At 43.9% G+C, this 22887-nt stretch overlaps 1 protein-coding gene across 2 annotated transcripts; it reads right to left on the reverse strand.

The window, feature by feature from the left end:
• Window positions 1-276: 276 nt before the first annotated feature.
• On the reverse strand, window positions 277-21600 carry RNF10 (ring finger protein 10). 2 transcript variants are annotated; one of them, XM_074844473.1, is made up of 17 exons: window positions 21048-21600; window positions 14726-14928; window positions 13545-13744; window positions 12420-12510; window positions 11197-11381; window positions 10969-11105; window positions 9239-9399; window positions 8627-8755; window positions 8211-8469; window positions 7858-7991; window positions 6686-6803; window positions 6241-6342; window positions 5600-5734; window positions 4697-4794; window positions 4411-4471; window positions 4102-4260; window positions 277-2667 (listed from the first exon to the last, which is right to left on the reverse strand). In XM_074844473.1, the coding sequence occupies exons 1-17, from the start codon at window positions 21208-21210 to the stop codon at window positions 2591-2593; spliced, it is 2412 nt and encodes an 803-aa protein (XP_074700574.1). In that variant the 5' UTR covers window positions 21211-21600; the 3' UTR covers window positions 277-2590. The 2 variants fall into 2 exon arrangements, with proteins under 2 accessions (XP_074700574.1, XP_074700575.1); XM_074844474.1 differs by lacking the exon at window positions 21048-21600 and adding an exon at window positions 17861-18417.
• Window positions 21601-22887: the final 1287 nt, after the last annotated feature.

Here is a 22887-nt window from a genome sequence, read left to right on the forward strand (position 1 = left end):
AGCAGCTCAATGTGATCTTCATGCTGAGGTAGAACTGAGCTTTAGGCAGTTGGCATGGCCAAGGAATGTAGTTATTCTCCTTCAGTACAGAAAAAGCATTAACATCTTACTGTTTTTTACCTTGTCTTCAAATGCACCTGTTATCCATAGGGCTATCCATTGTTTTGAGTCACAAAAGCACCAGCTGTGTACACAGGAGCAGAGATAACAGGGAATGCAAGGTAGAGCTGTAAGGCTCTACTCCATCTGACCCATTATAAAACTCATAGGTACAAGTACTGCTTAGATATTTATTAAGTTTACACCAATCAGTTACAGGAAAGTAGCATTGCTGGTGGTATCTCTTGAATCCATAGGAAAACAAGATACAACTTGAAGATGCTGTCCTGTGGAGACTGCCCCTGCAGAAGGGACGGTCTGCCTTCCCCGCATCACTTCCCTTGCTCTAGTGCCTGTGAGAGGTGGAGGTGAGTTACACCAGCTCCAGCTATTCTGTCTCTCTTCCCAATGCAAAGAAAAGTTGGCTATAAATGTGTAGAGATAATAGAACACAACAGATACTGGTTAGACACTAAATAGTTACTCCTGTTCCATGGCTTTAAATGACTATTACAAATAGGAAATGATAGTACCGTGAAGGCAGTTACCTGCATACTTGAATCTTACTTGGCTGCTTTCTCTGCCCTCACCAGTATTTTTCCAATGTGCGCGTAAAGCATAAACAGCAAGATGTGCTACCACTTTCAGGCATCTTGTCTTAGTTTCTTTGCACTCTCTTGACAAGCTGTACTGTCTTTCCATCAAGTGTAGTCAATTGTGACCAAGCGTGAAGTCAAGCTGCTTTCAAAGAATGTTTTGCAGGTGTTTCCTCTATCCTCCTGTAGCAGTTGAAGTATTCTTTACCTCCCCCTTCTCCCTCTCCTCTCCAATTTACAGCCACATACAGAGCTTTGTGCAGTATACTCTTTGGTACTAGCTTCCCATGCACACATGCTTAAGTGCCTTGAGGAAGCACTGGTATAATATGCAGCCTATCACTTTGAAATCAAACATCAATGTATTGACAAACGTTTTAAACAGGGATACGACCGATGACTTTACCGGTGGTATGAGAGTACCTGACTGCAGGAAGTCTCCACGCACACACTTCCTTGCTCAGATCAGTCATCACTGTGTCGAAGGGAGAGAGCACATCAACTTTTATAAAGCCTGTGCAAATGCAGGCTGACCACGGTGCAAATGAGGCCAAAGATAACAGAAGACACGGTCAGCCTCGCCCTGTAAGTCAGGCGGTACTTTATACCAGCTCCCTGGCATGAACTGGGGCAGCAGGACGGTAAGATTTGAATCTGTGCAACTCGGTGTTCTTGTGCTCCACACTGATACGACAGCTCAGTTACAGCTCAGGAAGTGTGCAGTGCTGTAAGTGCGTGTGCATATGATTTATTGCAACTGTTGGCCTTGTCTGATACGTTACACCTATAGTTCATTTTATTCAACAAAATCCACACCACTTAACTCATTAGCTCAAATCAAACCAGAAGCAGTGCAGAATCTGACCACCCAAAAAGAGCGGGGAGGGGTCCAAGAAGAGGCATGTTTATAGCCTGAGGTGCTTAGTGCAGATCAACTTACATCCCAGAACCAAGTGGATACAGGCCTTTATCCCAGTACAAGGGACCCCAGTCTCTTGCTGGGGGATAAAAGTTATCTACAGTCTCCAGCTATCAGTTGTTTTTCCAATTCAAGAGCAGCCACTGTCAAAACATTCAGGTAGTTACCAAGAGCCCTAGGGTGGAGTGTTTATTCTAGATGATCAGGTTACAAAGAATGTGTAGCCCATGGTTGGCAAAAAAACCCCAAAAAGTTAGCAGCCTCACTCACCCACATTAAAACAGAGTTGAACAACTGAGAGAAGCTAGGAGGTTCCTTCTACCACTAGTGCCAGTACGCATTTTGAAATACACAAAATCATCAACAGTCACTTCAAAACCAAGTAGCCAAGTTCTGCTTTACACTCACCTCAGCTTTAAATCTTTCCAAGCCAGGAGAACAGGAGGAATTCTTGCTCTTTAGAAAAAGAACGGATATAGCAGCTAACACCCTAAAGCCAGGAAGCTCTTTTGCCCATTTCAGTGCAGCAGAAACCAGTTTCTCAAGAGAGCAGTTTGACAGCTTTACTGAAACAGCACTACTGCCACAGTGAGATGGACTTCTGCCCATGAATACTTCTAGGGAAACAGGCTTGCTGCCTCTTCACTTAGTTAATATTGCAGTATTCTGGCAGTGACACATACTCCTTTCATACTCCTTATTAGGCCAAAAGAACCAACACGGCACAGACTAGAAGCCTTGGCTGGTTTGTCTCTGGGTTGTTTCTTTCAAAACTTTGTTTCAGTATAAACTGATAAAGCAGTTGGGATCAAAAGATCTTACTTCAACATATACTACCATGGTTTCCTCCTGAACCCCCTAGAAGCCCCGGAAACACAAGTTTAGTCTGTTCAAATTTAAATACTTAAACTATAGCAGCAAAACAAAGCAAAATGAAAAGAAAACCAGGAGAGGAAACTTCTCTTGAATAGCAGAATCACTTTGTGTGAACAACAGAGGTGCTGAACAATAGCTTCTGCTTCTGTTTCTTTCTTTTCTTGCCTCCCTTTTCCTCTGTGAAGAATTAAAATGATACTGTCATTCTTCTCATGGAACAGGAACATCACACAAATGATAAATGGTCTTCCCTAGCTTAAATGACTTCTACAGGTTTAATGACTCCTGGTTTCAGCTGGAATAAAGTTAATTTTCTTCCTAGTAGCTGGTACAGTGCTATGTTTTGGATTTAGGATGAAAATAATGTTGGTAACACACTGATGTTTTAGTTGTTGCTAAGCAGTGTTTATACTAAGTCAAGGACTGTTTCAAGCTTCTCATACTGCCCTGCCAGCAGAGGCTGGGAGTGCACAAGAAACCAGGAGGGGACACAGCAAGGAGAGCTGACCCGAACGAGCCAAAGGGGTATTCCATACCCTGTGATGTCATGCCCAGTATATAAACTGGGGGAAATTGGCCAGGGGACCCCAAAGCTCGGGGATCGTCTGGGCATCAGTCAGCAGGTGGTGAGCAATTCTATTGTGCATCACTTGTTTTGTATATTCCCTTACTATTTTTCTCTTCCTTTCCTGTCCTACTAAACTGTCTTTATCTTGGCCCACGAGTTTTTACTTTTTTCCCCAATTCTCTCCATGCCACTGGGGTGGCAGGAAGTGAACAAGCAGCTGTGTGGTGCTTAATTGCTGGCTGGGGTTAAACCACAACAAGGTCTGTGACACTTCCTATCAACTCACTGAGCACCAGGTAATTTAATTTTAACCAAAAAATTACTATAAATCACCTATAAACATCCCTAATATTCTAAAGCTGCTGTTGCAACAGCAGATCCTAGGACTGCAAGTGTGCAGCAGTTTGCCTTTCAGACAAGTACTGCTTTCATCCATGTCCAAAAAACACAACTGGAGCTGATACTCCACTGAAACTCCCAGACCCTCCTGTCCAACTCTCTCCATCCATCATTCAGTGCAGTCTCCAAATAGAAGCCAAAGCTAAACATCAGAACTGAGCATTATAAATGAGTTTTATCTGCCAGTACCAGGCTTGGAGGTTTAAGTTCATCTCAATTTGTTTCAGACTCCTAATCTGACATTTCAGCTAGCAGTTACCTCGACATTTTGGTCACACATAAGCGATAATTCAGCAGCTCAGGTATTTTTAGTTTAAAAGTGCATAACCTGAACTTCCTTGAGATAAAGCTTAAATTAAGTTCCAATAGAAACACGGCAAACAAGATGGTCAAAAGCCATCTTTGTCCTAACATGATTCTTTGCTAGTTGGGAGGTCTTCTCAGCTCCCACCGACAGAGCTGCTTTAAGCTAACAGAAGCCCTAGTCAACCTGTTCAGAAACCACAACCTGACAATTTTCAGAACTGTTCTGTGGCCAATTTTTGGTCCCCAAAATTGCTGCTCTCACTTCTTCCAGAGGAAGAAGAGGAAATGCTCAATTTTTTCACTTCAGAAATTTTTCATGCCTTCCCCCCACCTTGTACCTGATAAATGATCAGCTGTGGACGGTTTGTCCAGTTTCAGGAGGGCTGCCTCAATAGCTTGGCTGAAGGAATTCTGGAAGCTGGGCACAGGTATGCGGTCAGAGCTGTCACTTTCTCCATCACTATCCACTGGCACAGGGAGTGCCAGAGTGTTCTCATCTGAAAGAAGAAAAGGGCCTTCAGAGGCAGAAGGCTGTATAAAACTTTCACAGTGCAAATGCCCCCCACTCTAGATGTTTCTCGTGAAGTTGTATCTTAGATTTAGATGCACACTAAAGAATCTGAAGTAGTAATACCAAATTTTCTTACCTCTTGTCTTTGGAGCAGGTTTGGGCCATGTTTCTGGTTTTGCCTTTCCAACTCTCAACATCTATCAAAAAGTTGTAAGACATGATTAAATTCCATGTACTAGAACAATCCTGCATATCCCTTAAGTAGCAAGAGTCTTGGAATCCCCTGAAAGACTCAAACCCTGCGTTGTCTCCACAAGATTTATCCCACATTGTTTTTGTGGGGGAAGCATTTGTGTTCTCAGACTAATCCCCAACTAAGACACAAGTAATTCTGACAAGATTTACTCTGCTACATGGCTTACCTGGGCAAAGGAAGGGAAGGGAGACTCTTCTTCTAAACTCCCACAGAGCAATGGACTGACCTGGCTGGCAGCAGGTGACAGAGGAGTTGGAATAGACTCTACAGAGAAAGCAGCAAATAATTAAAACCAGTTGCATTTGGCAAAGGCACTCATTATGCTGCTCATCACGATGAAACAAAATCTTATTATCTTATGTAATTAACCATTTTTACTTCATCAGTTCCATCCATTAGTCACACAGTGGGACCTCTCAAAATTCCTCAATCTTTTTATTTAAGGGAGATTTAAGTTTGGTTTTTATTGGGGTTTTTTGGTTTGTTTTGGGGTTTTTGTTTACTTTTTTTGGAGTGTTGTATGGGGTTTTTGGTTTGGGTTTTTTTTTTGGTGGGGTGTTTTGGTTTGGTTTGATTTTTTTTTTGAGAAAAAATATTTAAGAATAGTTTCTACTTAATATTTTATGAACTGCAAGATAAAATATTTGGTAATGCATGACTGGACAACAACCTAACTGAGAGCTCATCAACCACATTTTATTTCAGTATAATGTGGTGGTGAAAATGGAGAGGGTAGAAAGAAAAATTGCCAGTAGCATTTTCTGGGCATACACACTTTTCTTCCCTTTTTGGGGAATTTTTTTTTCCTTTCTTCTGCCTCAACAAAGACTTAAACGATGGGGTAACTACAATGCAGATCTCATATTGTCACTGAAGTAGAGGTAGTAAAAAGCAGGAAAGGACCAGAATGTTTCTTAGCTGTGTCAGCCTTTTGTGTATGATCTCATAGGCAATCTAGGAAAGAAGCAGTCTTTGATCAGTATTAAGAAAGTTTAGAGTGATGACCTGAGCAGTAGATTCCAAAAGAATGATCAAGAGCTAGATGTGATGTGTTTTTCCAGATGCTCACCTGTCTGAAACACAGGGCTTCTGCCAAGAGGAGACAGACAGAAGCTCTGATGATCAATGCTGGTAGTTTCTCCGTGGCAAGAAGTAAAAGCAGGGAACTGCTGCAGATTCTCTAAAGCAATATGGACCTCTGGATCTAGAAAGAGGTTTTAAATTAAAGCACTACACAATGTGGGGGAGGACTGTCAATATGCAAGTTGTTTCAGGAGTCTAGGAGGTGCCAACTCAATTTTTTTTCCATCCTCTATTTTAGAGACCAGTACAAGCCCTGCTGCTGGATGGAAGCAGTTCCTAGGCATTTTTCTTCCTTCTTCATTCTTCACTCTATATCGTGATTACTATAAAAACAGAAACTAAGAATCCTGAGAGCTGTACACACCATAGAGACAGCTGCACCCTCTAATGCCCTCTGTCTCTCCCATAATGGGCAAGTATGCAGCAATTGCGTAACATCATTTAACATCCTGACTAAAACAGCTTATAGTTTTTTCACTCTACAGGCACTGTTTCTAATACCTCGTAATCTTTTCCTAAGTACACACTACAAACTAAAGGGCTTAGAGTTCATCCTATAGCTCAAGAAATCAGCTCAGCAACTAAAGATGACTGGAAACCCACCAGTTATGCTCAATCACAACTTACATTTGCCCTGTTTCTTGTTTTCTTCTATCTCAATTCTGCGTTCACGTCGTCGTTCATCACGAGCTTTCTTCTGCCGTAGACGTTTCCTCTTTTCAAGGTCATCTAGGAGCAATGCACGGGATTGGATATCAAAAAACCCACACCAATACTTTGGCAATGTTTTCTCCAGCTTTGAGAATGACGTATTCAGTTATAACACGTTAGTAACACAATATGCTTACAAACAACATATGCTCTTCCAAGCAGTCAGCTTTTTTATTCTTTGTATAATTGTTCTCTATAAAACAGTGAATTGGGGTTGTTCTGTCTAGTAGTCATCAGACAGTTGGTGCAAGAGGAGTAAAGCTGCTATGTATGTTCTTTTCTCTGCCGTTAAGGGATAAGAACAACTTCCCCTTCACCGTCACAGATACATGACAGAGCCTACCAGAAAGGTAGTACCAACCTGAAAACAACTCTAAAGTCTCCTTAGAGATGATGGGTGGCTTCAGAGCCAGTTCACAAATGCTGAACTCACAGGTGAGGGGCAAGTGACAGAGGTAGCGATGACGCTGTCTTATATCCTGATAAAAAATGAGCAGATATATAATCACAACAAGGTCTAGAGGCTGCCATGGTGATGAACTTATGGAGACAGAATGTCCACCATTCAAAAAAATCAAATGGGGAAAAAAAATACCAGCAGTGACACAATAATCACTTTATAAACTACAAACATGTGAAGGATACCCTGGGTCAGAACCAAATGCTCCAAGATCTCCATCAATTGCATCACAATCAGATTTGGATGCAGTTACTCCAGCTCGCTTACTGATTTTCTTGTTACTCCTCTCTGCTCGCTCACATCACTGGAATAAAATTCTACAACACCTGTCTTCCGATGCAATTATTTTTGCACTGGACCCAATTTGCATTTTACACTTAAATTATCTGGACCAACGACCACCACTTTGCTAGACTGAAACAAGCTGGTGTTTGTATTTTTTCTCACAGACCTGAAAAACTTGAAGACAATTCCCTACTACCTCTGCATCCATTCTTTCTTGAGCATATCCCTTCTTAAAGATGAATTAAGAATTATGTATAGTCGTTACTGCACATGTCAATTCTTACAGTTGTCTTTATCTGAGATAAAGGAGGAATTCAAGACCCATCCTCTCTTCCATAACTTCAGTGCCTTAAGCACTTTCACTCTATCTCACTGAAGTTTCTTTCCATCCTCTTTATTTTCATAATATCCCACCTCTACCCTTGATGCTCAGTTCCACACAGAGGCAGAACACTTGTTCCACTTGAGAAAGATGATAATCTGTCTAGTTCAAGCTACTGTCTTATATAAGAATTTACTGGTTTTAAGACAGCTTGAACAACAAACCAATCTTAAGCTTGCAATTCTTTTCCTACCTTCTAGAAAGAAAAAAAACTAGACTGCAGCCTATTTATCTAAAGCAACATAAGGTACTGCGCCTTACACAGATGCCCTTCACTGATGAGCATGCCTACCCATTCATAGTTATTATTTCTTATTTCCGAAGAGGAACACATCTCATCTGTCAGCTACAATGATCAATCTGCTAAAACAAGGGCTCTTAATTAACAAAAAGATGAAGTAACTACCTCTGTCATTGAGTAGCCAGTTATTTCCACTACAGCTGCAGTTATCTTCTCTGGACTCTTCTCCAAGCTGCCATATTCCCGAACAAGACATCGAACATTCACAGGGTGAAGATACATACACTGTCCATCCTCCGCTATAAGATAAGATATCATCACTTGTTCTTTGCCTGTTAATTTTCAATACCCTTCTCCCCACCTCAGTACATTCTCCAGTAACAAAACTCCTCTGAGTTTCTGAGGGACTTATTTCACAGGGTTTAGCTGCATCTAATGAAGTGACCAACATCTTTCTCAAGAAGGATCCCAAAGAAGGAATCTCTGCCCCCATGGTTCCAGGATTTCATTGCACTGACCTTGATAGAAATAGTAAAAAGGAGAGTTGCTAAGATGTCCACGGCTAATTGTATCTTTAGATTCTCTGCAGCTTGTTTCAGCTGGATTTGGTTCTTCTGTAGTGTTCATATCAGGTTCCCCTACAGTGTCCACCTCTGGTACTTCCTCTTCATCCAGCACTGCCTCTTCTGCTTCCACAGGAGGTGAAAAGGAACTTGCCAGATCAGAGCACGGCTCCACAAGCTCCTCATCAAATGCAGAGAGATATTCCACACCACACTATCACAGCAGAGAGCATACAGTTAGTACCCACATCACCACCTTCAAAAGATTATCATCTCTGCAAAAATCTTTGGCACCAGTTCACCATATACTGCAGTGTAAAGTGGCAGAATTAAGTATTAACAAGATCTGCCAGAGCGGAGTTGTCACCCACCTTCTTCTCTCGGGAAACTGCAGGCTCCACAGCCTTGGAGTCTTCTAGGACCAATTCTTCCACAGCTGCACTGATTCCAGCAATGCCATTGTTTTTATCCTGGTCAGCAGAGAGTGCTGTTTCTCGCTCCTACAGGTCATCCAAAGAGAACAAGTTTCAATTTCCTATTTAAGCCAAAAAAGACTATCACCAAAGTTATTTTTAGCCTTGTCCTGTATCTTCAGGTTTTCATAGATCTACGATTCATCTGTGACAAAGAGTGACCCTCGAAGAGAGGTCCTCTCCTTCTTGTTATTGGAATGTGCACCCATTGTAAGATGCCTAAAGGCTCTGAAAAGGGACATTCTACAGGTTTGCTCATGTCTGCCCAATAAAAGTTATCCCAGAAATTGTTGGGCCTGAAAGGGAAACATCTTCCTTTGAAAGCAGAACTCTCTTACATTTATGGAAGAAATACCATTCAGTAAAAAGCATTCTGTTCTGTTGTCTTGAACATCACGCCAGATACCAGGAGAATAATCACACACAACCACTTACACAGCAGAATGTAGGTGCTCAACACTCAGTATACTGTCAAAAATAGTTACTAAAAGCCTCCAAAGAGGTTCTCACCTTCAGTTCCTGGATAGCTGCCTCAATAAAGCAAGCCTCTGGGGTGTGTTTTTCTTCCTCATACTGTTTTAGTAATGCTGCTTTCTCCTCCAGAATCACCAGCTGCAAGACCTGCTCCCTGGATGCCAGAAGCAGCTTTGAATACTGACTGTGTTGGTCATCTGAACAGAAGGAGCACCAAATCATTAATATCTGTGTGTAGAGGCACCAGTTTGAACTGTTGTTTCTTCTGAAGTTTTGTTACTGCTCAGTTTTGTGAGTTAATCCACTCCAGAGTGGACAATACTTAGCAAGAGTTTGATACAGACTCTGCATATTACCATTACACCATTGATGACACAAGCTGGTGCCACATACCTGCTCCGCTACACACATGTCCCTCACACAGCAGTTTATCTGCCACTTTCAACCTGACACTTCACCACTCAGTTGCTACACATCAAAAAAAAAAAAAAAAATCAAGTCCAAACTTCTTTGCTGTGGAAGCATCACCTTTGAGAAGCCTTGGGTGGTCAAAACTTCCCAAAACAATGCTGTCTGCGGCTTCTTCCTCTTCTCTATATACTCAAAAATTCTGCAACTGGAAAGTTCTGCAAAAGTAACTTCTATTTTGGCTCAAACTAATTCATAAATCTACATGTATTCAAGATCGTACAAAACATTATTATGAGGTTTTTTTTATAAGAAGCACAGCAGAAACAGTAAACTAAAGAACTGCAAGTTTAGCAGAAGCTAGTCTTCTTTGTTACCAAAGAGCTTATCTTAACTATAAAGTTTACAGCAACCACAGCATCACATTACTAGCACAGTCCATATATTCACTGCTCCCAAGGGTCCAACCTTGTCTACAGAACACCAAGTTAATGCTCAATTTCCTGGGTTTAGGATGATCTCAAATCCCATATTTGTTCTTTTGTTTGTTTTATAACAGGATTTAAAGTCCTTTACTTTCAAATACCAAGGAACATGTAAGCACACACCCTGCCTGCTGGATACCCATCAAGCGTTAGAAGACTTGACTTTTTACAGACAGCTTAAATGCACACAGCCTTTCATAAATGTGACTGCAAAATGAAGTGAGCCAAGACAGCCCACAAAACAGCAATGTTAAGTAAAATTATTTCTTTAGTCACAAAATTTTTGTGATACTAACAGATAAGATGATGATGTGTTAGTCATATTACTTGACTGGAGAAAACTGAAGAAGTCAGGCAACAGATGTTTGGAATAGGTTTGCAATAATTTTGATTATTTTCCCATATCATTCACAGATTTTAGTTGATAAGTGAAGATGATGAAAACCTTGTGGAAGATTACATCCTTGAAATAGTTTAGACACAGAGACAGTTATTTTTGCTAAGCTGTATAATGAGGAACCAGGAGGAAAAAAGTTAAGGACACTGAAGAGCCAACAAGAGCAGCAAGAGTCACACCAATGACTGCATGATATAAAACACACATCAAACTAATACTGACGACTGAGAAGGCAGGGGTCTGCCACGCACTAACTTGAAGGGAAACAGCACACAAGTTAAAGCCTTAGAAAAACCAAAGTGTGGGTAGAAAGCTTATTATTAGTGTGTGGTCATTAAGGTTTTCAGCTGCTAAAACCCATGTTTTATAGTCTGGTTTATTTTAAGGTGACAGCATGGCACTGCTATGGTAAATCCTCTCTACACAAGTCCTAGTCACAGTCAGGAGCAGGATGCCAACCACTCAGATACACTCACCTCCGATGTAAACAGGCTGCACCACATTCATCCACTGAGATTTGGGCAGTGCTATCAGAACACCTTTCTCTCTTCTCATAAGTTGCATTGTAATGGTATCACCAATTGCATATTGACGTGTTTCCATAGCAACAACACTGCAATGTAAGAAGGAGGTTAGTAGGGTAAAAATAACGTTTCAAAAAGATACATCATTTAATAAAGTCTCATCATTTAATCAAGTCTCACCTCTTGAGATCCTTCTTGTGAACAGAGCCATAACAAATAGGACATTTGCTCCAGGTCTTTTCACTCAAGGAGAGATAGTGAAGGATACATGCCCAACAAAAGATATGCCCACAGCGGGTGATCTTTGCTGCGGTTGGTGGGTACAGACATATTGGGCAAGAGGGCACTTCATGGCTACAAATTCGCTGAAATGGCATACGAAAAAATAGTACAAGTTTTAGACTTGGAAATCAGTTCCTGTGCTACAGAGTAAGCCACCTGTAAGATCTACTCTAGCATATTAATATTCCAGCTCTTTAGGCTCTGCTTATTTACCAAGAAATTAAGCACACTGTGAACTAAGTAACACCTTCAGACTGCATACGGAATAACCTTCAAAGCCCCCCACCTGGTATTTCTACTCTAATGATATTATCTACTCTAATGACATCAAAAAAGTGACTATTCTCACGGTTTCCCTCATGTATTCATCATCCCTAAGAGTTAGCAGCATCTTCATCATCTGAATTCAGACACTGAGAAGACAACAAATGAGCTCCGTCGCCTCACTTACACAAGCAGACTTGTGCAGCCCTGTTAAACTTACCTATTTCCATGAACATGCTAGTTTTGTCAGACACTTTGTTAGCATCTGCATGTTGCAGAGACATAACTACTAAGCAAGCACCTAGATTTTTCAGCTCTCTTGTAGCACCAGTTAAAAGTAAGCCTACCTCCTCTCCAGCTACACCACACACCAAAACCAGTCTTGGCAGATAGTAAGTTTCTACTTGAGGCAACCTGAAGTTCTGACCACAGTTCTCTAGAGATTTTCCATTTTGTTGCTAGGCAAGATGGGCCACCTATGCACAGAATAATTTTTCAAAATTCTACACTCTAGTCCTCTTCCATGGACTCATGCCCAAGTTTTCTGTTAATATCTCGATCACAAGGACTCTGTCTACAGAATGTCAGATACTATTTTTGATGAGCTCCCATCTGCGAAAGCTAGAAGAAGCTGCTAATTTTCCTAATAGATTTTAGCACTTCTCTTTTCCTGTCATGAAAGTATTTCATAATATATTCCATGACAGATCTTTCCCAGTATTGTGGGAGTGACAGAAGAGGACTCAACTCAAAAACAGCTGAGTTTTACGTAACATCACAGAGATAAGAGGCAGATAAAGACAGGTTGAGCTTCTTAAGGAAAAAAAAAAAAAAAAATCTAGCCCATCACAACTGACCACTTGCTCCACAAAGTCCCAGTTGACCAAGGTATCTGGATCAGCAAAGTGGACTGTGTAGTCCTGTTCTTCAGAGACAACAAACTGGCAGCTGGGGAAAGGCAAAGAGACAGATGATCCACTCAGTTGTTTCTAAGAATTCTTTGAGAACTATCCTACAGGATTCTCTGAGCTTCTTCTTTGTCCAGCAGAAAACTGCTGGACGCAGTCAGTAACTTCTACCAACAAAACCCAAAAGAGTTCAAGTCACAGCCAGGTTTCCAGAATACAGGTGTGCCTGATTTCAGTTAGACACAGTATCACATACTAACTACAGAATGAGCCAGGCAGAGTGGTTTTCCAGAAACATGTAAGAAACAGCCAGCTCCATCGGGGATCTATTAAAAAACAGGGAATCCACAAGTGGAAAAAGTACATTCACAAAACCTAGAACTATTGGGGTTCCTGCAAATAGAATTCACTACAGTAAGGCACAAAACAACAGGGAATCAGAAGCATCAATGCTGAAAATAGTTTTTATTCTCTTTAACAGGATCAGATACATTATGCCCTGAACACACTTCAGATTCTGGTGAAAGCAACCATTATTTCCAGTCAAAAGCAATTCTGCTGCTGGATTACTACACCGATCATCATTTGGGTTATACTATATACCTAGGGGTCTGTGAAATAATCAGCAGTTTAAGAACTAAGACCCATAGGAGTAATTGCTTCTGCGACTTATAAAGTCAGATTAGCTTTGATCCAGCAACTGCTACCCCTACCATCTCAACATATTATTTTTTTTAAAAAGTTATCATCTTCTGTAAGGGAACTACATAGGTCTTCCCAAATGGAGTGTCATATTCCACAAGCAATGCTAGAAAATTAGAGCAGAAGACTAACTGGTTTGTGGTTACAGGACTCACTCCATGAGATACCTTGTAAATAGGTAAAGACGACAACTTGATATATTTTTATCCCTTTCAAGTATAGTCATTATCACTAAAAACACTACAGAGAGGTAACTTCACCCTGGAAAAGTCAGCACAAGTAGTCAAGGTCAAACACCATTCCCCGGCTAATTATCCGTTACAGCTCAGTGTCTCTGCAGAAGTCTAAGAGCCCTACTGGTCTTCCACTCACTTGGCCTGTAGGAAGAGCTCCTTGTTGAAAGGCTTATGGCCCCACTTGTTCCTTTTCCCCCAGTTGCCATGTCCATTCCCATCAAAATGGCCTGCTTGGCCACGGGGTTCAAAAGTGAAGTTCAGTAAGTGGTTCAGATTAATCTTCTTGGGACCAGAGAATTGGGCAGGGCTGAACTCTGCCCGCTGAGCCTCTGCTACCTAAGAGACAACAGCATTTGTTAGAACTTGCTAGAATTGCAAAAGCATCACTACAAGTTGGTACCCAGGCCTCATCAGTGATTACATACAGAATACACAGCATCCCCTCACTCACCTTCTCCCATTCCAGTTCTGCAAATCAAGTAGTGCAGTTACAAGTGCATGAGAACCTGAAAGTTAGAACTGAGTTGTCTTACCCCACACTGATCAAAATGATGAGAGCATAAAAAGAACCCACATAAGGATAAGTAAAAGCTGGCAAAACCTAGCAGTCAAGGTTAATAACAGAAGAAAGTTGTTTGAATCCTGACAATATTCTTTTAGATGGCCAGCAACACAAGCCTGATTACTATCTGCACAGGTTATACTTGTTTTGGTTAGTTTTCATATAATGAAGCACAGAATGAGAACAGAGGCAGCAGGTGAGTTTTGACAATCAGCAATTTAGGTGAGCAGTGCTGCTTATCCACTAAAACTGAAAAATCAGAGTATCAATGAAAACCCATGAATAGTCTACAGTATTTAGACCCACATCAGCATAAAAGCCTGAGTCTGGTTTTACTCCATCTTGATGTCATCAAGGCTAATACAATTACTTTCCCAATACCACCATCACATGCAAATTTGTACACTGAAGTGGTTAGACACAATCACCTCACACTTAAAAGCTAAAAATTGTATCACTTGAAATTTTCACGAAGGACCTCTGTTTCATGAGGTATGTACATGGCCTGCCTAGGTACCCATTCCTCAGATGGTGTTTTTTATTGCAAGTCTCTCAGAGCAGAGAGCACTCCTCTTCTGTTGTTGCCAAGTTGTTCTGCTCACACTCACTGTGGCATCTCAACGATGTTAGCACCTCTTACCGCTCTTTCCCTTCCCAGCCCTGGAGCTGAACACAGAAGACCTATCTAGGCAGGTCAGAGTGATCCTCTGGTCCCAAGAAAGAAGGCCTCGGAGGAATGGCACTACAATTCTCACCTCATCTCGTCTTCCACCATTACAAGAGCTAAAAAGTTTGCCACTTCCGCCGCTACCTCCCCTTTGAGGGGGCATCTTGTTAAAAGCTTTGCTTTTCTGTGAATTGGAGCGACGGGACTGACTGGAAAAGTTCTCATTTTTTGAATATGAAGTTTCTCTTTTACGATTATAACGTTGTTTGGATCCACTCGCATTCTTTCCATCTGAAAGAAAAAAAACCAAGCAAGAATCAGATCAGCAGCCTCAGAGTTGTCCACACGTACTGCACCTCAGCCAGCTTTGCCTCAGAGACAGCACCATGTTCACCTCGGCCACTGCCCTGGGCCCTGGTTAAAAGGACAGCAAACCCCCCAGAAACCCAAATTGTTTCATTCCTATCACTGCCCAAAGAACTGGTCAAAGAGTATAAAAGAAGAAATGTATTTGCTGTGTTTTATCTTTTATTAGAATGGCTGAGTTTTCTTCATCCAGATTTGGAATTGCCATCACCAGATGTTAGCGTGTTGCCTGGTACATTAAGTGATAAACACCAACACCACATCTTCATGACCCATTACAAAAATTGGCAATTAGTTCCGTTTTTTCTTTCAATTTTCTGAAAACACACTATTTATCATATATTGTTCCCTTATATAAATATACTGCTGCATTTGTCTAGAGGTTTCCCACTTTGCAAGACCCCATTCCCTGTTTTCACTCAGTTCCACCCCCCCGATACTTAAAAGACCCCAACAGATCTAATTCTATTCTAAAATACCCTTTTCTTTCACAAAGCCAACAAATGCTTATCGATCCTGAAGCACAAACCCAATGCTTTGGCCTTGCAGGGCACACACCTAGTATCTAAGTACTAAGTCCACCAACCTATGCAACAAGAACTGTTTGCCCGAAAGCGCACCGAGCGCACCACTGACCCTAACACAGAACACGGCGGTGAAAACACAAAGCAAAATACTGCCGAAATAAAGCTCACAAGGGCAGAAAAATCACTCAGGCTCTTGAAAGAGGTTTCCTGTGTCTAAACAGCTGCTTCATTAGACTGCTAGAAGAGAAAATTAACACTATAAAGGTATTTCTAATAGGCTTAACACAAGATCAGAGTTGCCCCAAGGACACAACAGACTGCTTACCTTGTCACTTACCCTATCATTTCCACCAACCGCCCTAAGTTTTATTTGTAGAAGAGTTATGTTGATAAGCTTGGAAGCAAAACTCCACAAACCCAGCGAGATGTCTATCCACACCAGCCAGCTCCAAAGTCACTCTGGATACTCAGCAAGCGTTACACAAACAGTAACACCTCACAAAGTATCTAGATCCATTTTCTAAAAGTCTACTCATTTCCCATTTCCCACTTCATAGTCCTCCTCACCCTTTAATATAAATCTTACATGGCAGGCAAACATGCCACTGTGATTCAGGATCTCGTTACTCATATGGGTAGTTGTCATTACCAGTGCCTCCAGTTCGCCCCTTCCCCAGCACCACTTTCAATCCACCTGAGCATTTAAAGCAGCTGGAATGGGATCATTCACACAAAATCTCACTTTTTGTGCTATTTTTAGTTTTCTCTCACACCTGCACTCCTCAAAAGAGGGGGGCAGTGGACTCAAAAGAGGGGGTCTGTGTGTTGTTGTACATCGCTGAGGATCCAACTACTTAAGAATAAGTAATAAAACCAGCTTGGCTGGGGTTTGTGGTGGTCTGCTGTTTCTTGCCTGCTACTACAGCAATAGAAGTAAAAGGACACTATCATCACTTTCACATGATGCAACAGAGCTATTTTGCAGACAAACTTCGTCACCAGAACTGGTCATTTACTCTGCTATTCAAAAGGCTGATCCTTTAATTCAGAATTAAACAAACTCAATTGGAACCACAGATGTGTAACTCAAACACATACTTGCATAGCTTGCAGTGCTGTAATGCATGTCAGGCTAAAAAGACATGGGTTGAGCGTTATCAGGAAAAAAACACACCAGAAGCTGCCAAGTACTGAGGGTGTGACCAAGTCTGGCTGAATGATTATTTAGATAGACCCTTTTTGAGAGTGTTTGTAGGGAATCAACACCACTGAGCTTCTGGTCAAAAATTTTTTTTTAAGAGTTTTGGACAACTACTTGAGTTGTTCAGGAACAGAGCTTGTCACTTTAGAGCTCAACCACCCTCTTAAATCTGCAATTTCAGAGAACCTGCTAGAGAGGCACATGTCTATTGTGTCTATAGCAACTTTGCAGTTTCTCTGCAATCACCAACTGGGGAAAAGAAACAACTCAAGAGGAGAAGTTCAGGCTAAAGTGGGTCTTTACAAGGCCCAGGAACAGCTTGTTCCTGCAGCTGACAAGAACTTCCTACTACTTAATAGTTTTAATTAAGTTAGTCACCATCAAATCTGTCAAACTGCTAGTTTACACACATTCCTGTCATAGTACAACATCCTTTCAGACCAAATCCTAAAGCCTTTGGTAGTCACTATTAATGACTCTCACATTTTTTAGCAAAGTCTTCTCCACGTGTGCCTTTTTTATGAAGGACCTTACATGACAGTCTAACAATGCTTCACACCTGATTTTACTAATGCACATTGCCCCCCACCCTCACTCCAAATAATTACCCTCATGAGGATTCTGGTCCATCAGAAATGAAATCCATCAACAGACAACCAAGAGTTTGGAGTATGCATTTGTGAAGTGGAACACTTTTCCCTCACCCTGAATCTAAGCAATGCTGTTTCTTCCAACCCTTCCAGCATGCCACACGTCAGGAAGCTCTCTGCTTTGTATCATCCCTCCTTGCGTTCCCATGAAGAGCAGGGCAGGACAGGGCTATCTACACTCATGCAGGGAGAAAAGTGGAAGATTCTCGCTGCCACCCTCTCTTGTTAGAGCTGTTTTAAGTTGCATAGGTTTGGATTTGGAAGTTTCTTTTTTCCTTGTTTTCTTGGCAAATTAGGAATGAGCGATAGTGCTGGTGAGGTACTTGCTCTTCATTCAGGTCCTCAATTAGTCCTTTTGCCATCCTCACAAGATCTAGCTTATAATAAATATATCTACCCATCCACACTTCAAGAGAACACAGACTGATAAAAAATACTGTCCATATAATTTTATAAAACTAGCAAAAAGCTGTTCTTGCCTTTTGGAGCAAGCTCTGACATCTGTGGTTTCTCCTGCTGGATGCCACATTCTGTTAGAGGACCTCTGTCTCCAAAGATCCAGAGAGAGGAGATCAAGTTCACAGGACTAAAAGCAGCTCTAGGTGACCACTTTGGTCCTGGAGCTGCAGTACTGGTTTGCTTCTGGGGTGAGGACTGCAGTTTCCTTCCATCTTTGTTTGCCTCTTGTTTTCAGCTGAGCTGTGTTGAAGCCAACTGTATTGCATAAGGGGGTTGAGTGGTGGATCACACTTAAGCCACAGGGTGATTTCATGAAAACACACTGAAGTTACTGCTGCTGCTAAGGCAAACATCCCAATGAGCAAGAGGTGACTGAGCAGTCACACACCCCAGCTAAGCACGCTCACACTGTCATAATAAGGCGGCCCAGGAACATTTGCAAGAACTAATGTTGTCCATCAGGTCTCAAGGACTGCAGAGAAACCCAATAATCCTATTTCCCCTTAGCTACTTCATTCCATCCTAATGAGAGGTGACTCTTGTTGGTACACTAATATAACCCAAAGAAACTTTTCTGTTGGAAACTTCCAAGTTTAATTCAATTTCTAAGGTCAAGGTTGAAGATGGCTGGAATCCCAACTTCCACAAGCACAAGAGCTTACACTATCCTATTTAGCTCATTTCAAGACGTGCTGCGAGAGAAACAGGAGAAGCTACCCCAAGGTTTCACAAATGCCCATTTCTCCACTTCCTCAGCTGGACTTGATCACAGCAAGTAACTCTGGAAAGCATCTAAGTGACAAGAGCTTAAATCCAATGACCCATCACTGCAAAAGTCAAGTATGTAACTAAAGGTCAACATTCTGAGGAAGGTCTATGGTCCATAAAAATACTTTCCATTTCAAAGGAGATGCAAGATTTTTGGAACACATCCTATACCTTTCCTGAAACAGGAGAAAAATAGGGTGAACCACATCAGCTACACAGAGGCCATACCATTCCTAGAATGACTATCCCATGTGGTGACATGCCAGTGTCTTGTGTGCAACAGCTACCAAAACACAGCCACTATTTAACACAGCTGCATCCTGTGGTGGTTTGCCTTAAACTGACCAAGGGAATCTTCTTTCAGTTTTCAGTACCCTTCAGTTAAGATATTCCCAAATATACATCTACTGCCACTAGAAGAGATTCTAATTTTTCCAGGCCTCTTCGATGCACTGTAAAGGAAGCAACTCATTCCATATCCCTTTGCCCTCCACTGAGGTTAGGAAACAAGCATCTTAGAAGCGGAATCACGTCAAGCCAAAATTTTCTTCTGTTCTATTAAAAAAGAGGTAATCAGAAAAGTTTGGGGTTTTTTTAATTAAAAGTTAGTCTACTGTATTGGAGTAGAAGAGTATGGCACATCAGGACTTCTCTCCCCACTGCTCCTCTGCCATTAGTGACAGTGTTTCAAGCCTGTAGAAAGTGGCATTCCACAAAAATCACTTAACGCTTTTATTTTAGGCTGGAATGACCAAGGCCTTGTACGTCCTTCCTCACTACAGATATTGCTTCTTCTACATGAGGCCATACCAGCCACAGGACAGACCATCTTAAATCCTTACTGAAGGATGTTTATATTCTGTGAACAATCCTCCATATGGCATCACACATCACTAAAAAGAAGCTGTAGTGATGAGGTATCTCTTGATAAGACAGACACCAGTTCTCCACAACAGGAACACCTCACGTCTGCTAGCCTTTCACACTGCCTCTCACAATACATGCAGAGGTTACATCCTTTGTTATTCCATCAGAAGCCAAAGACCTGGTTCTAAAACTCTCATTGCTTACCTAGCACGTGATATCCCACAGGTCCACCAGTCCGCCCATGAGAGAGAAAAAAATAAACAAGAGACTGAAAAATAACGAGAGTGGCTTGGGATAAGACTCTCACATCAAATCCTGTTGCTGATGCAAAAGACTTTGCAAATCAGTTGGGAGTTCTTCGGACATGACTGCCTAAAAAGTTCTTCCTAAAAAGACTTTCATGTATTTGAATTTAAAGTTAAAACTTAACTATAATCACACAGTTACACCACAACCTGGGGAGCTGTGGGTGAGCCACCTCCCATGTCACTCACTTCAGTCTACCCTATGGAAGAGCAGTTAAATGCAGGTGAAGAGCAGGTAATACTTGGTTACCTGGGATCTGAGTGCATTTAGAAGGTCCAAAAAGGAGTCAACTCCTTCAACTTACTCATTTTGTTAATCCTCTGAAGTATATTGCTGCTTTCGCAGAGACCTGAAGTAATACAGTTGAAACAAACCACTGAGGAAGGAAATTAGTACAGTGATAACATTGCAGCAACCTGTAGATACTCTCACAAGTACTTCCAGGACTAAAAGCACTAATTTTAATCACTACTGCCCCTTTTATAGGTTTTATAAAAAAATCCAAGGTTGCCAGGAACGCTCTGCTCCCAAACAGGTTTAGAGAACTGGAGGTGGCTTAGGTCTTACCTTGAAAAGACAGATGACAGGAACCATAATGGCTCCTCATGAACTGCCATGTCAGCAAAACTAGGCGTTTGCAACGACAGGTCTAAGACTGGTTTAAATGCCAGATGAACAAACAATATGTACCTAACTCAGAGCTCCTCCAAAGTAGGTTACTGAAACACAGCCGGTCAGGGGAATGCTGTGTATCGATACAAGACCCACGGAAGCAAGATGTGAGAGCACGCTCAACCTGAGTACAGGATAAAGCTAAGAGTAAACACTGGCAAATGTATGTTCTTACTATAAAAGCAAAGCTTTGGCTCTCAAGCGGATTATTCCAATGCTAATGGAGATAAAGCATTAATCCTTCAAGGAAGAAGAGCAGGAACAGCAGCTCAGCGAACAGGGCACAGAGCCGGAAGAGGAAGGAAAAAGAAAGCAAAAGCAAGCAGTGACCTAAACCGGAGCGTATGGAAACCCGGCTGAGAGACAAACAACCTGACAAGGCGCGGTTCGGCTTCACCACAAACCCACCCCCGGCACAAGGCCGCCGGCCCCGCAGCCTCCCGGCCGCCCCGTTCCTCCCTCCCGAGCCACCACCGCTTCAAACCCCCCCAGCGAGACCCGGAGGCCGCCGAGGGCCCACGGCTAACGCCCCCGGGAAAGCCCCGGCACTGCCGGTGCGCGGCCAGACACCCACCCCCCGGCCCCGGCCCTTACCGCCTTTGGGCTTAGACTCCCCCGCGGCGGGCCCGGCCGAGGCGGATCGCGGCTGCTGCCCTTTGCTGCCGGCCGAGGAGCCGGGCGCACCGGAGCCGCAGGGGCTGCTCTTGTCCATGGCGGAGGCTGAGGCGGGGGCCGCGCCGGGCGGGCTCTGCAGCATCAACGGGCGCCCCGGCGGGCGAGCGGCGGCCCTGAGCGGGGGGGCACGACGGGCGCTGGCGGAGCCGGCGGGGGCCCAGGCTCATGGCCCGCGGGGGCGACCGGCGGGGGCGGCGCAGCGCGGACTCGGCCTCCTTCATGGCGACATCTTCTCGCTGCTCCGCTCGAACCGGGGAGGGCCGCGGGAGGCCGGGCCGGGCCTGCGGGGCTCCGGGAGGTGAGGGGAGGAAGCTGCTCACGGAGCCCCGCGGGGCCCGGCGCTGCCTGCCGCCCGAGTGGTCGGCACCACCCAGGCACCCACCGGCTCCTCGGCGCCGACCCGGCCCCGGCTCGGCCGCCGCTGCCCCGTAATGGCGACGAGTCGCCCACAGCAGCGTCCGGGACCCGGATGGAGCCGGTCCCGGGCGGACCCGCGGGCACGACGGGACGCGTAGTCCCCGGCCGCCGCCGAGCACGCCGGGAGCTGTAGTCCCCCGGGCCGCCGCGGGCACACGCACGGGCCCCGCGCGCCCTCTCCTCGCTCCCGACCCCGGCACCGAGCCCCGGCCGGGCAGCAGGAAGGGCTCGGGCCGCCCGCGGCCTCCCCGGGCCCGACCCCCCGCCCCGCTCCTCGGCAGACGGCCCCGCGCAGGGCAGCGGCACCGGCGGCCTCGCCCGGGCCCAGCCACCCACCGCCCCCGCCCCGACGGCACAAAGCGGCCAGAAAGAACGACCTGGCGCCTGCGGGAGATCTCGTCCTTTATTTTCCAAAGCGGTTCTCCACGAGGCATCGGCAGAAAAAGAAACGGCTCGGGCTTTGGGGCAGTACATCCAGCAAAACAAGGGGGGAAAAATAATCAAAAAACAAATAAGAGAAGTTTGGAACAGAAAGAACTAAACACTGTCAGTTCTTAAGCAGGTATGAGCTGACAGAACTAGGGGTTAAGCTTGTGAACATAGAGGCCTGAAAGGATATAAAGAGCCAAGTATTTCTACTGAATTGTCACAAACAACTGTGAAAGTTGTGAAGCCAACGTGGCTTCACTAAAGGCAAATTATGCCTGACAAATTTGGTGGCCTTCTACATCGGGGTTACAGCGCTGATGGGTAAGGGAAGAGCAACCGACGTCATCTACCTGGACTTGTACAAAGCTTTTGACACTGTCCCACATGACATCCTTGTCTCTAAATTGGAGACATGGATTTGACGGATGGAGCACTCGGTGGATCAGGAATTGGCTGGATGGTCGCACTCAAAGAGTTGCGGTCAGCGGCTCAATGTCCAAGTGGAGAGCAGTGACGAGTGACGTTCCTCAGGGGTTGGTGTTGGGACTGGCGCTGTTTTTGTTGGTGACATGGACAGTGGGATCGAGGCACCCTCAGCCAGTTTGCCAACGACACCGAGCTGTGTGGTGCGGTCACACGCTGGAGGGAAGGGATGTGCCATCCAGAGGGACCTGGACAGGCTGGAGAGGTGGGACCGTGCCAACCTCATGGAGTTCAACAAGGCCAAGTGCAGGGTCCTGCACAGGGGTCGGGGCAATCCCAAGCACAAACACAGGCTGGGCGAGGAGTGGATGGAGAGCAGCCCTGCGGAGAAGGACTTGGGGGTATTGGTGGGTCAAAAACTGCCTATGAGCCAGCAATGTGTGCTCACAGCCCAGAAAGCCAACCGTGTCCTGGGCTGCATCAAGAGAAG

Source organism: Strix aluco, chromosome 18 (genome assembly GCF_031877795.1).
Source record: "Strix aluco isolate bStrAlu1 chromosome 18, bStrAlu1.hap1, whole genome shotgun sequence".
Classification (NCBI taxonomy): domain Eukaryota; kingdom Metazoa; phylum Chordata; class Aves; order Strigiformes; family Strigidae; genus Strix; species Strix aluco.

Bases quoted from the DNA above. Each gene is read 5' to 3' on its own strand.
- RNF10 (XM_074844473.1), bottom strand. From the start codon at position 21,210: ATGCTGCAGAGCCCGCCCGGCGCGGCCCCCGCCTCAGCCTCCGCCATG. The intron at 8,756-9,238 runs GTGAGAACCTCT...GATGACCTGTAG, and splicing joins CAGCTATCCAGGAACTGAAG to GAGCGAGAAACAGCACTCTC. The intron at 7,992-8,210 runs GTCAGTGCAATG...CTTATCTTATAG, and splicing joins TTTTTACTATTTCTATCAAG to CGGAGGATGGACAGTGTATG.